At 46.8% G+C, this 12,450-nt stretch overlaps 1 protein-coding gene across 3 annotated transcripts in view; it reads left to right on the forward strand.

Moving 5' to 3' along the window:
• Positions 1–12,450, forward strand: part of ATL3 (atlastin GTPase 3) — a 59,394-nt gene that overhangs the window by 28,738 nt on the left and 18,206 nt on the right. For all 3 annotated transcript variants that reach the window (XM_045297133.1, XM_045297132.1, XM_045297131.1), the window contains exons 4-8: positions 1,846–1,950; positions 2,581–2,631; positions 7,611–7,667; positions 8,425–8,517; positions 9,186–9,324. In XM_045297133.1, coding sequence (XP_045153068.1) covers positions 1,846–1,950; positions 2,581–2,631; positions 7,611–7,667; positions 8,425–8,517; positions 9,186–9,324 — 445 coding nt within the window. The remainder of the gene's footprint in view (positions 1–1,845; positions 1,951–2,580; positions 2,632–7,610; positions 7,668–8,424; positions 8,518–9,185; positions 9,325–12,450) is intronic.

Here is a 12,450-nt window from a genome sequence, read left to right on the forward strand (position 1 = left end):
AACAAAACAAAACACAAGAAGAAAGAAAAGCTTGTAGTTAGTTCAAGGACTGTTTGTTGGCCTTCAGGAGTGTCTTCCAGTCCAGTCTGTTGGGGTACCACGCCCCTGGCCCCAAAGTCCACCTTCAGCATTCCATGGACCACTTGTTAAAGAGGGCATCTGCTTCCCATTGGATATTTTTTGGGCCCTTATCAAAGATCAGTTGTCTGTATGCTGATGATTTTATTTCTGGGTTTTCAGTTCTTTTCCATTGGTCTGAGTATCTGTCATTGTACCAGTACCATGCGGTTTTGACAACTGTGGCTGTATAGTATATGCTAAAGTTAGGTAAAGCAAGCCCTCCCACTGTGTCCTCCTTGTGGAGTTTTCTGCTAATTCTGGGCTTCTTCCCTCGCCATATGAAGTTGGTGATCAGTTTTCCATTTCTTTGAAGATGAGGGTAATTGTATCAGGATCGCATTAAATTTATATAATGCCTTGCACAGAGCTGACATCTTGACTATATTGAGTCTTCCAATCCACGAGCATGGGATATTCTTCCATTTGTTGAGGTTGCTCTTGTTTTTTTGTAATAGTGTTCTGTAGTTTTCCCCATATAGATCTTTTGTTCTTTTATGACTAATGATTTTGAACATCTCTTTATGTATAACATTTTAAAAAGTCTTTTTATATGTGTATATTTGTAGAAGTACTTTGTAGACATTCAAATCATTTGTGCATTTCCCCCCTTTTATTATAAAATATTTTTATGCATTTCAGGTCTTAGAGCTTTATTAAATATATTCTTTATAAACCTTTTCTACGAGGGGGTATCCTACAAAAACTGATGCTCATTTGTTTTTTTGATGTGAGGCAATAGTGCATTTGAAGTTCGTTCCACCAGGTCAGACTTATTCAAGCTTTCTTTTTCCTTTTTTTTTCTTTCTATTTAGATGCTCTGAAAAGATTGCTTAACAGTGTGTGACAGAAAAGGCCTTATTTGTGGCAGATGGGGGACTGGTTTTGCCATCAAGACAATGCACCTGCTCACACAGCCATCTCAGTGCCTCAGTTTTTGGCAAAAAACAGCATGCCTCTCTTGCCCCCTGCACCTGACTCACCTGACCTCGTACCGTGTGACTATGCCATAGTACAGTTAGGTCTTTGATGTTCTCTGAGTTAGTTTTTGTGTGTGGTGTGAGAAAAGGGCCCAGCGTCATTCTTTGGCATGTGATATCTAGACATTCCAGCTATGATTATTCTTGGTTGCTCATCGAATGTAACAATATCTTCATCATAAAATGGTTTAAGTGGGTAGTTTTAATTTCCTTTCCCAACCAACCAAAAAAAAACCAAAACAAACCAACAACCATGAACCTGGCTGACTGGCAGGCTGACTGACATCCACATTTAGCTGTTTTGCGTGGTGGGGGATGTTTCCTTCCTTAAATGGTGTCATGCACGTGTCTGTCATAGCAGCATACCATGTCAGCTGAGGCTTCTCCAGCAGAGTTCTTTAGTCACAGCAGAAAGCCAAAGCCAAACTAAATTCACTGCCCTCGAGTCAGTTTTGACTCACACTGACCCTGCAGGACAGCGTAGAACTGCCCTTGTGGGTTTCCGAGACTGCAACTCTCTTCCGAGAGTAGAAAGCCTCATCTTTCTCCCATGGAGTAGCTGGTGTTTTTGAACTGTGGACCGTGCAGTAAGAAGCCTAATGTAACCACTCCTCGATTAGGGCTGCGGTTAGAGCGGAGCACAGAAGTACCTAATTGGACTTTTCCCTTTGAGCAGGGGTGTACAGCTTACTTGAACGTTAAAGGTACTCTTCTTTCTCAAACACCTTTTGTTTGCATTTCTTTCCAGGTTGCAGTTATCCTGATGGATACCCAGGGGGCCTTTGACAGCCAGTCCACTGTGAAAGACTGTGCCACCATCTTTGCTCTCAGCACCATGACTAGTTCTGTGCAGGTAAAGCCACCTGACGGGTAAACGTTCTGCAGAGGAAGCCAAATAAGGGGAGAACCGTCTTTGACTTACTGTGTGCTGTGTGACCCCTATGATGAGATCCAGAAGTGTTCAATAGGTACAAGTTCAACTCGTCAAACGTCAAGAGAGCTGCACCACTTTCCCTACTTTTGCTCTTGTTCAATACAAAATGCCCCAAGACAGCAGTTCTCAACCTTCCTGGTACTGCGACCCTTTCATACAATTCCTCATGTTGGGTGACACCCCAACCATAAAGTTATTTTCATTGCTACTTCATAACTAATTTTGCTACTGTTATGAATTGGGTGGCCTCTGTGAAAGGGCCGCAAAGGGGTCGCGGCCCACAGTTTGAGAAGCCTGAAAAGTGGAAAGTGAAGGTGCATTACTACAACTGGCAGGAAATGTAGATTTGGTAAGAATTTAAGAATACAAAGGAGGGATTTTATGATCTCAGTGTTACCTGTATAGTTTTCTAAATGCAAATACTGTTATGGTTAGACAGGGTCTCATATTGTTCTGTGTGAACTTTTAAGTGTGGAAAACTTTCAACTTCTTTGAGATTTTCTTGAAATAAGCCAGAGCAAGTCACCAAGCCGGATTTCTGTTTTCCAGATCTATAATTTGTCCCAGAACATTCAGGAAGATGATCTTCAGCAGCTACAGGTATTTTTCCCTAGCATGTGTTTAACATTGTCCTATGTCATTGAAAAGTGTTGTGACTGAAGGCAATTTTAGGATTAGTAGGCTTTTAAAAAAATAATAACTTGAATGTGTTTTCTGTACAACCTATCAAATTAGATCCTCATGAATAATTTTTAACAAAGTGTTCAGTGACATTGATTACATTTTTCACTAAGTATTGGTGTTACTGTTTCTGTTCTGGTTGTCCCAGTAATCTAGTCCCACTGCCCCAGAACCCTTTCATCTCTGCATTAGTGACTATTGGCTGTTTGGTCTCATGATGCTTTGTTAACTAAGGTTACTGTTCATGGATCATAGTCTTTATTTTACATACCAACCTGTCACTTAGCTAATACACCCCAGGAGGTTTGAAGGAGTCCTCTAGTCCCAGCAGGTCCATTAAGTCTGGTCTTTAAAAAAAAAAGCTATGTTCTACATTTTTCTCCCATCCTATCAGAATTCCTCTATTGTGGCCCCAGTGAGAATGGTTGGTGGTAGCCAGGCACCCTCTAGCTCTAGTCTCAGGGTATCTGAGGTTGTGGTTGTGCTAGACTATTGTAGACTCATTTCTTCTCTGAGTCTTTGGCTTGTCTTTCTCTTTTGCTCCTAAGTAATTTTTAATAAAAGATTGAAATGGAGGAAGGCGTTTGATCCCAGTAGTCTGTAATGCAGTATTATCTGATGTTGGCCTGAAGCTTGCGTGGTCAGCAAACACCTTACTGATTTGAGCCAGACGAGTAAGCCCTGCAAAAATATTCGGGGAGAAAGTGTGATAGAAGGAGGGAAAGGATAAAGACCCTGAGGGGCAGTGTGCTCAGCAAGTTCAAGCAGCAGCAAGAGACACCCCACCCCCCCCAACTCTGTGGGGGGAGTGTTTGGAGGGTGTGATGGGGAGGAGGCTGACGGAGGAGCTCAGACAGTGCTTGCAGATCCTGTTAGACCCTTGGGACCATAGGGGCCTTGGGCTTTGTGAGGAGGAGGGGTGGATAGGACCTGCAGGCCGTGCTCAGAGCAGATTGTGGGGGAGGGAGCAAGAAGACGCTTGGTGAGCTGGCTTATGAAGCTTTTTCAGTAACCCGGGTGAGATCAAAGCAATCATTTGTGAAATACATAGAGCTATGTATCTGGCACATAGTTGGTGCTTGATAGAGGCTAGTCATAATCTGATGGCTGTTATTATCAGCGTCTTCTGTTCTTAGCACAGCCGCGATTCATCCCTGTTTCTCCCAACAAACTCTCCCATGGGTATTCTGCACTTGGATGCAATTCCTGGCATGCACCTCTAATTCCGCTCTCCTCTACCGCTGGCATTCGAGAATGCATGTGGCGTTGTTAGTGAGTGAGGCACCTCTACTGCAGAAGCGCTATTTAAAGTCTCATAGAGCAAAGATGTCTCTTTGGGGACTAACATGCGCCTGGCCCAAGCCACGGGATTTCCACTCACTTTATGTGCACTTGAAAGAAGCTGCAAGTGGAATAGGAAAGACCGGGGAAAGATGGATGCATTTGCCTTAGGATGTTGGCAAAGAATACTGACCGTACCACGGACTGCCAGAAGAGCCAACCAATCTGCCCTAGCAGAAGGGCAGCTAGAATGCTGCTTAGAAGCGAGGATGGTGAGATGTTGTCTCGCATATTTTGGCCAGGAGAGACCCATCCCTGAAGAAGGACATTGGGCTTGGTAAATGAGAAAGTCTGCAAAAAAGAGGAAGAGCCCCTCAATTAGATGGACGGACGCAGTGATTGTAACAGTGATGTCATCCTAACAATTGCATGGGTGCTGCAGAATGGGCGGTGTTTCGATCTGTTGCACAGAGCTGACTCGACAGCACCTAGCACCGCCAGTCTGGAATTAGTTCATAGTTATGTTCCATTAAAAGAAGAAGGTGGTTTCTAACCGTTGGCACTTAGTGCTACTAAACCCCGAAAAACCCACTGCCATTAAGTTGATTCTGACTCATCGTACCCCTTAGGGGACAGAGCAGACCTCCTCCATCTGTGTTCCAAGATGCTCCATTTTTATGAACTCAAGCAGCTGGATTGGCTGGGGGTTTGAACTGTCGACCTTTTGGTTAGCAGCTGACTGCTTAACTGCTGCACCCCCAGGCCACCTTTTAATGGACTGCTAATCGCACAGTTGGCAGTTCAGTGTGGGAGAAAGATGAGACTGCTCGTCGTATAAAGCTTTCAAGTCTTGGGAACCCTGTGTGAGGGCGAGGGAGGGTTGCTCTGAGTCAGAAACGTCTTGAAGGCCGTGGGTTGGGTTTTGGTAGCAAATATCCGGACTTCATATGCCTGTGCCTGGGCTCAAGGCTGGCAAGCTGTTGCTCCGTAGAAGATAGCAGAGCCTGAGCTTGCCGTCCTGCCCCCGGAAACATTTCTTCTCAGTCTCTCCTTTCACCCAGTCCTCCGCAGCTTCCTGAGGACTCGGGCAGAGGAGGTCACTTTTTGGAGATCTTGCGAGTGTGAAAAGGTTTTGATTTCCTCTAAGGACTTAGGATGGAGATGCTCTTGGGCATGGGAAGGCAGTGGCTCCTGGACTTACAGTTCCCTGGGTGGCTGCTGGAGTCCTCCCCACCTGATCCCTGATCCTTTGGGTGGGTTCGGTTTTGTTGGTTTCTCCCTGAAGCTTTATGGGTCTTCTGATTCTCAGTGGAAGATGTTTTCACGGTGAACGTCTTCCCAAACCCCAAACCGAACTGACTGCCATTGAGTCGATGCCGACTCACAGAGACCCTGTAGGGTGGGGCAGAACTGCCCCGGTGTGTTCCAGAGACTAACTCTACAGGAGTAGAATGCCGCCTATTTTCCCCTCGGAGGGGCAGGTGGTTTTGAACTTCAGACCTTGCGCTCAGCTGCCCAATGTGTAGCTACCACACCACCAGAGCTCCTAAGACAGACCTTAGTCTGGGCCTTTTCTTCATTCTTTGTAGACTCTGAACCTCGGACATGACAGAGTAGCAGTCGCCACCAAGGGCTAACAAGATGCAGATGAGCAGACAGGAAGGGAAGGGGTGGGGGGAGAGAACTGGGTACAGGAGGCGGGGTTGAGGATCTGTTCAGGGAAGGTCTGGGAGGTGCTCGAGTTGGAGGAATAGGGAATTGGGATTGCAGATGACACTTGGAACCGAGGGACCTGAGTTGATGTCTCAATTGTTACAGACTTCTCAACTGTCTGGTGTGATTTCCTATTCCTGCAAGGGTGTTAAAAAGGCTGTGGAACACTGGAAGTCCAATACCCCTGAATTTTTCCCATGAACTTTTTCAAGCCCTCATATGTAAGAGGAGGCCCCTGAAACCTGCCTGGGAGGTTTGGTGAGAGGGCGGGCCTTGTGCAGTGGTGGTCTGGCACGGTTATCGCACCGTTCTTTGGCCATTGCCAGAGTAGCTGTGTCTGTAGACCTTTATCTTTAAACTCTAACCAAGGCGGCTTGAAACCAGGCGAGGGGCCAAGGGATCAGTCACACACAGTGCAGTGGGCAGATTTTGACATCGTGCCCCTCCTGGTAATGTAAGGGGTGGATTCCTGACCTCAGCTGACCTTGGCTTGTATGTCTAGAGGAGGGTGGGTCTAGTCGGATGTCCAGGTCTAGAAGGATGTCCAGGTGGGTCTAGAAGGATGTCCAGGTTGGTAAAGTCGAGGGGCAGCAAACGAGGAAGACCCTCAACGCGACGACGCATTGGCTGCACCGGTGGGCTCCAGTGCAGCAACAGTTGTGACCATGGCGCAGGACTGGGTGGGGTTCCATTCTGCTGCACACCCATAGGGTCACTGGGAGTCACAGCCACCTTGACAACACCTAGCAACAGCGCCCTCCAGAGGCCTTCACCAGTCTCTAGTTGTCAATCCTCCTCCACCTCTCCTCCTATGTAACCGGTGCCTCTCGGCTTCTGCTGCCAGAGTCTGCCACTTCCTTACTGACCTCTGCCTCGCCCAGATTTCTTGGAGCAGAAAAAGTCAGAACCCGGGGGAGGGTGCTTTTTGTATCTTCCTCACGGAGGGTTATGGACAGCCCTTCCATGCTGTCATGTGATTCCTCGTCCTTGCTGAACATACAACCTTTCAGTGTTGTGTTGCTGTATTTCAGTGAGGTTTCATGGACAAAATAGAGCAGTGTACGACCCTAAGTGTTCCGAATCTGCCCACTCAGGTGCTGAATGGCATGACCAGCACGGGCCCTCCCAGCCCTCTTTGCTGCTGGAGCCACCGTAGTGCATGGAACAGACACCCATTCCCGCCCTCATGGCCTTTAAAAGCCAGGCAGACGCTGCTAACGAAGTCAAGATGTGGCGAGATTGTGCTAAGTTTCAGGGAGAAAAAGGCAGAGGGAGCGAGCGAGCAGGGGTAGGCAGCTGAAAGGTGTGGCGAGCTGTCGTCATTTTACAAAGGTGGCCAGCGATGGCATCACAGAGAAGTATCAGACCTTAACGGGAGGTCCTATAGAAATTCGGGTGAGCATGACCTGCAGAGGTAGAAGCTAGCACAAAGATGCTGCTGCAGCCTGTGATAGCCATGTTGAAGGAGCTGCAAGTGGGGCCGCTTTCACGCCGTCAGGCCTGGCTTTCACACCGAGTGAGATGGGAGGGTTTTGAGCAGAGGCGTGATCGGGTGGAACAGGGTTTAGTGATAGACAGCAGAGCCACCCCCGCTGAGGTACTGGAACCTTCTGTTGTAGGGAGACGTGGTGGCGAATGCAGTATTCCAGGCCACACAGGGGACTGAGGGATGGGATTCTGGTTTGCTGATGATTGGGGTTGGGATGGGGGGTATGATAGACAGCAATAAGCAAGGCTATTTTAAGACACCTGACTCCTGTGAACTCGTGGCAACTGCAGAATTTTGAGTCTCAGTGTAAATTGGAGCTAGTTTATAAATGAACGCTTTGCTGAAGAATACATCATAGGAATATTTTAAGCTGCTCTGTCTTAAAAACCATGATGCTTTTTTTTTTTTTTTAAAGCTCTTCACGGAATATGGTCGCTTGGCAATGGATGAAATTTCTCAGAAGCCTTTCCAGGTAGGAAGTTGATTCGGAAAATAATCCTGACCTTCTTCAATTCAGAGATCAGCCCACAGGCCAAAGCTGACCCCCCACCCCCACCCCCACCCTGTTTTTACGAGATGTACGAGCTGGAAAAGGTGCTCCTGTTTTTTTTTAAAAGAAACTCCAATATGTAAATGACAGGAGACGCGGGAGTGTCAGGGTCTGCCCCTCGGGTTCACTGGAGCAGAGCCTTGCTCCCTGTTGCCTTCCTGCTCCAGCTGAGGTTCCTGAGGAGCTGGGTCAGCGCGCATGGCTTGCAAGCATAAGTGCTTACTCGACCCTTTACCCGAGTTTGCGGCCCCCAGCCTGGGCTCGTTGTTTTTTGGGAGGAGAATGCACAGTCACTGCAGGGAGATGAGATAGGAGAGGTGCTTTGAGTGTTTGAGCTTCATTCCGTTTCCCTCTCTTGCGGATGACCTCATCCGTTCTCTTACTCTTTAGCCGGTTTCCCCTTGCCGTTTCCCCTCCGACCTCTTCCTTCTGCCCTCATTGACCTGAGCGACCTGAATCGAAGAGGCACCTATGTTGACCTCACCCGTGGCTAACATGTGTCCTCTTGTGGGTTTCCATGATGTAGCAGAGCGGAGAAATCCTTCGGCGCAGTCCCATGCTCCCTTTGACAGTAGAAGCCGGGGCTCGATGACAATAAGCCCTGCAAGCATTCCGTATCTTGCAAATGCACCTTGTCGTATGCAGTTATCACACGTGTGCTCTTCTCCTCTTCTTACAGACACTTATGTTTTTGGTTCGAGACTGGAGTTTCCCTTACGAGTACAATTACGGACTGCAGGGGGGAATGGCATTTTTGGATAAGCGTCTCCAGGTACGGAGGGAAGGAAGCCCCCGAGGAATCACCCCAAGGCAGGCAGCCTCTGTCTTTCTTCTCTGCCTTCAGCGATTGCCCTTAGAGCAGATTATGGAGCATTGTAGTAACAGGCACTTCATGGAAGCGTGGCACATAAACTCTTTCTTCATGGCCAAGTTCAACACACACACAAGCACCTTGGCATACACTGTATGCACAGGGATTGTAGAAGAGGATTCTGGGCCTGTCACTGCCATTTCACACTTTTCTGCCAGGTTCTGTGTGTGCCTTTGGAGTGCCGCATCCGTAAGTTTAGTTCTGTTAATCTGAACTCAAGAGTTCTTATTTGTTTTGGGAAGGATAGAAACAGGCCCAGCCTGCTCCAGAACATCCAACACAAGAGCCCTTTGTCAGTGTAGCTAACTGGTCAGACCCTCCTTCCCTCCCACAGGCCTCCCTGTTCTCCCCACGTATTGTGCAATATTCCACTTTCACAAAGTCCTCTAGTACCTGTTTGCTCAAGGAGCCGCGCCGCAGTGGATCTGTTGTGCGTATCATCTACTGCGCCCTAGTTCAGAGTTTTCACCAGACGAGACCGGGGCCACTGAGGGGTCTTTTCCTTGTCTCACGGCTCCTGGTGGGGAAACAGAAATGGCCACAGGTAAGTTGTGGCTCTTCCTCGGCAGGTGAAGGAGCATCAACACGAAGAAATTCAGAATGTGCGGAATCACATCCACTCCTGCTTCTCCAGTGTCAACTGCTTCCTGCTGCCACACCCAGGACTCCAGGTGGCCACCAGCCCGGACTTCGACGGGAAGCTGAAAGGTGTGCCACACAGATGTTATTTGAAGCGTGCAATTTTTTAAATCTTTGGCAGGGAGTGGTGACCCGAAAGTGGTGATTTTTTGAACTTAGTGCATGCCTGCAAGAAAACTCTGGTCTTTCAGAAATAGTATTTGCCATCTGGTTCAGCTGCCGCTCCTGCCTTCCTGTCACCTTCGAAATGCGTTTGTCTTAATTTCTCCACCTGAAACATCTGTGTTGATAGCCATCAGTGATCTCTCCCAGAGACATGATTATTTGTCTACAAGATTTAAAAGTTGTCAGGAAAGGAAGTCTGATTATAAGGTGGTGTTTATCGAGTGAGATTAACTCCCCCAGGAAAGGCATCATGACCCGTGTCATCATGGTGGTTTTCCTCCTCTGTGGGGTTGCAGCATCACCTGCTGCGGGGTCACAGGTGAATAGCAGGAAGTGCTGACGAGGTGGGTGGTTCCTGGATCAGAGTTGGGACTCTTAGTTCCAGTGTATTTTCGTTCCTTATTCATTGGAACTGTGGTCATTTAATGACTGGCCCTGGGGCATTAGACTGAGCACTTCTGTTTGTCAAGTTACCCCAAGCTGCTCAGATTGCCAGCAACATAGTAATAATCATAGCTGCCATTTTTAGAGGTCCGGCTGAGTTACCGACACTTTCAGGAATTTTACTCTTAAGTGTGTGGATAGAAATGTGTGTACAAGGAAGTAGCTGACTATCGATATATTATAGGGAACAATTGGAAACTACCCAGAAGCATCTTTTTGAGGTATTAGTTAAATTATGGTACATTTACACCAAGGAATAAAAGACAGCCATTAGGAAGGACAGGGTAGGTAGATAGATCTGTAAGTATTTGGTTACATGGAAAGATGTTCGTAATATATTGTTAAACTGTAAAAAGATTACCCAGTAGGACTGTTAGTTGTCCAATCAAGAGTATACACACACATACTCACACATACGTGTGTCAGCACTTTCTCTATTTCCGACCTGGTTTTCTTTCTTTTAATCACTTTTTGGGGCGCGTGCACACTCTGGTTTTCATGGCCTCGTGTCCCTGTCCCTTCCCGTCCTCTGCTCTCTGATTTGGAACCAATGTTGCCTCGTGGTCTCCTGGAGTTATTGATCTAAGGGACATGGAGCACACTGTTCACGACCATTATTTAGTTGACTGAAAGGTAGCCTGTAGGTTCTTTTAGTTCTTTCAATCCAATAAGGTTGGTCTTTTATTTTTATTTTTTAAATCTTTGAGTTTTTTTCTACCTTTTTTTTAACCCATTTTAAGCAGAGCTTTCTTTTGTGGCTTTGGTCAGAGCCGTCACTAATGGTAGCCTGGCGCCATCTGATTTCTGTGGTCTCCGGTTAGAGAGTCTTTAGTCCTCTGAAATAAGTGGGTTTTAAAATGGGAAGGTCTGGGGTGGTGGGGAAGCTCCTTCATCCTTGTCCCTCACCAAACACGTGACTAGTCTGCCCGGTGTGCCTGCTCCAGGAGCTACGGCTATCACAAGGATCGTTGGTGACAAAGTTTTTTTTGTTTTGTTTTTGTTTTTTAATCATTTTATTAGGAGCTCCTACAACTCATCACAATCCATACACACATCAGTTGTGTAAAGCACATTTTTACATCCATTGCCCTCATCATTCTCAAAACATTTGTTCTCTACCTAAGCCCCTGGCATCAGCTCCTCATTTTCCCCCTCCCTCCCTGCTCCCTCCTCCCTCATGAACCCCTGATAATTTATAAATTATCATTTTGTCATATCTTGCCCTGTCCGATGTCTCCCTTCACCCACTTTTCGGTTGTCTGTCCTCCAGGGAGGAGGACACATGTACATCCTTGTAATCAGTTCCCCCTTTCCAACCCACCCTCCTTCGACCCTCCCAGTATCTCCACTCACACCACTGGTCCTGAAGGGATCATCCACCCTGGATTCCCTGCGTATCCAGTTCCTATCTGTACCAGTGTACATACTCTGGTCTAGCCATATTTGTAAGGTAGAATTGGGATCATGATAATGGGGTAGGAGGAAGCATTTAGGAACTAGAGAAAGTTGTATGTTTCATGGTTGCCACATCACACCCTGACTTCTGCAAGGGGGTGTCCAGTGGCCTACAAATGGACTTGGGGTCTCCACTCCTCACTACCCCCCTCGTTCACTGTGATATGATTTTTTTGTTCTGATGATGCCTGATACCTGATCCCTTCGATACCTCGTGATCGCACAGGCTGGTGTGCTTCTTCCATGTGGGCTTTGTTGCTTCTGAGCTAGATGGCCGCTTATTTACCTTCAAGCTTAAGACCCCAGACGCTGTATCTTTTGATAGCCGGGCACCATCAGTGTTCTTCACCACATTTGCTTATTCACCCGCTTTGTCTTCAGCAGTTGTGTCGGGAAGGTCAGCATCATGGCATGCCAGTTTAATAGAACAAAGTATTCTTGCATTGAGAGAGTACTTGAGCGGAGGCCCAATATCCTTCTGCTACCTTAATACTAAACTAAGGTGACCAGACTTAAAGTGGGACACCATTGACAGGGGCTGGGGTGGGGGTTGTTCTTGATTAAAAATTTGGTCTATATGGACCAAATAGACTATTCCCTAGCTTGTCGTGCATTCTTTCCAAAAATTGGGACTTTTTTAAAACGCCAAAAATTGGGACTTCTGGTCACCTTATACTAAACCTATAAATACATGCACATAGATCTAATTTCCCATCCTCATATATAAATATATTTGCATATGTTCATATCTTTATTTAGACCTCTATAAATGCCCTTTGCCTCCTAGCTCTTTCCTCGATTTCCTTTGACTTTCCTCTTGTCCCAGTATCATGCTCAGTTGTCATTTGGGTTTCAGTAAATCCTCTTGGTTATATTACCTTGATCACGCCCTACCAGGCCTCCTACAACTTCCTCACCACCAATTTGCATCACTTGTTGTTCCTTTGTCTCTGGGTTTCTTAACACCACTACCTTTCCCCCCCACTCCCCCTCTCTCCTGTCCCCTGGAACTGTCGGTCCCATTGTTTTCTCTTCCAGATTGTTCATCCAGCCTAGCTTATTAATTTTTTTTAAAACATTTTATTAGGGGCCCATACAACTGTTATCCCAATCCATACACACATCAATTGT

Source organism: Echinops telfairi, unplaced genomic scaffold, assembly GCF_000313985.2.
Source record: "Echinops telfairi isolate 266 unplaced genomic scaffold, ASM31398v2 ScPeMD7_7417;HRSCAF=8455, whole genome shotgun sequence".
Taxonomy (NCBI): Eukaryota; Metazoa; Chordata; class Mammalia; order Afrosoricida; family Tenrecidae; genus Echinops; species Echinops telfairi.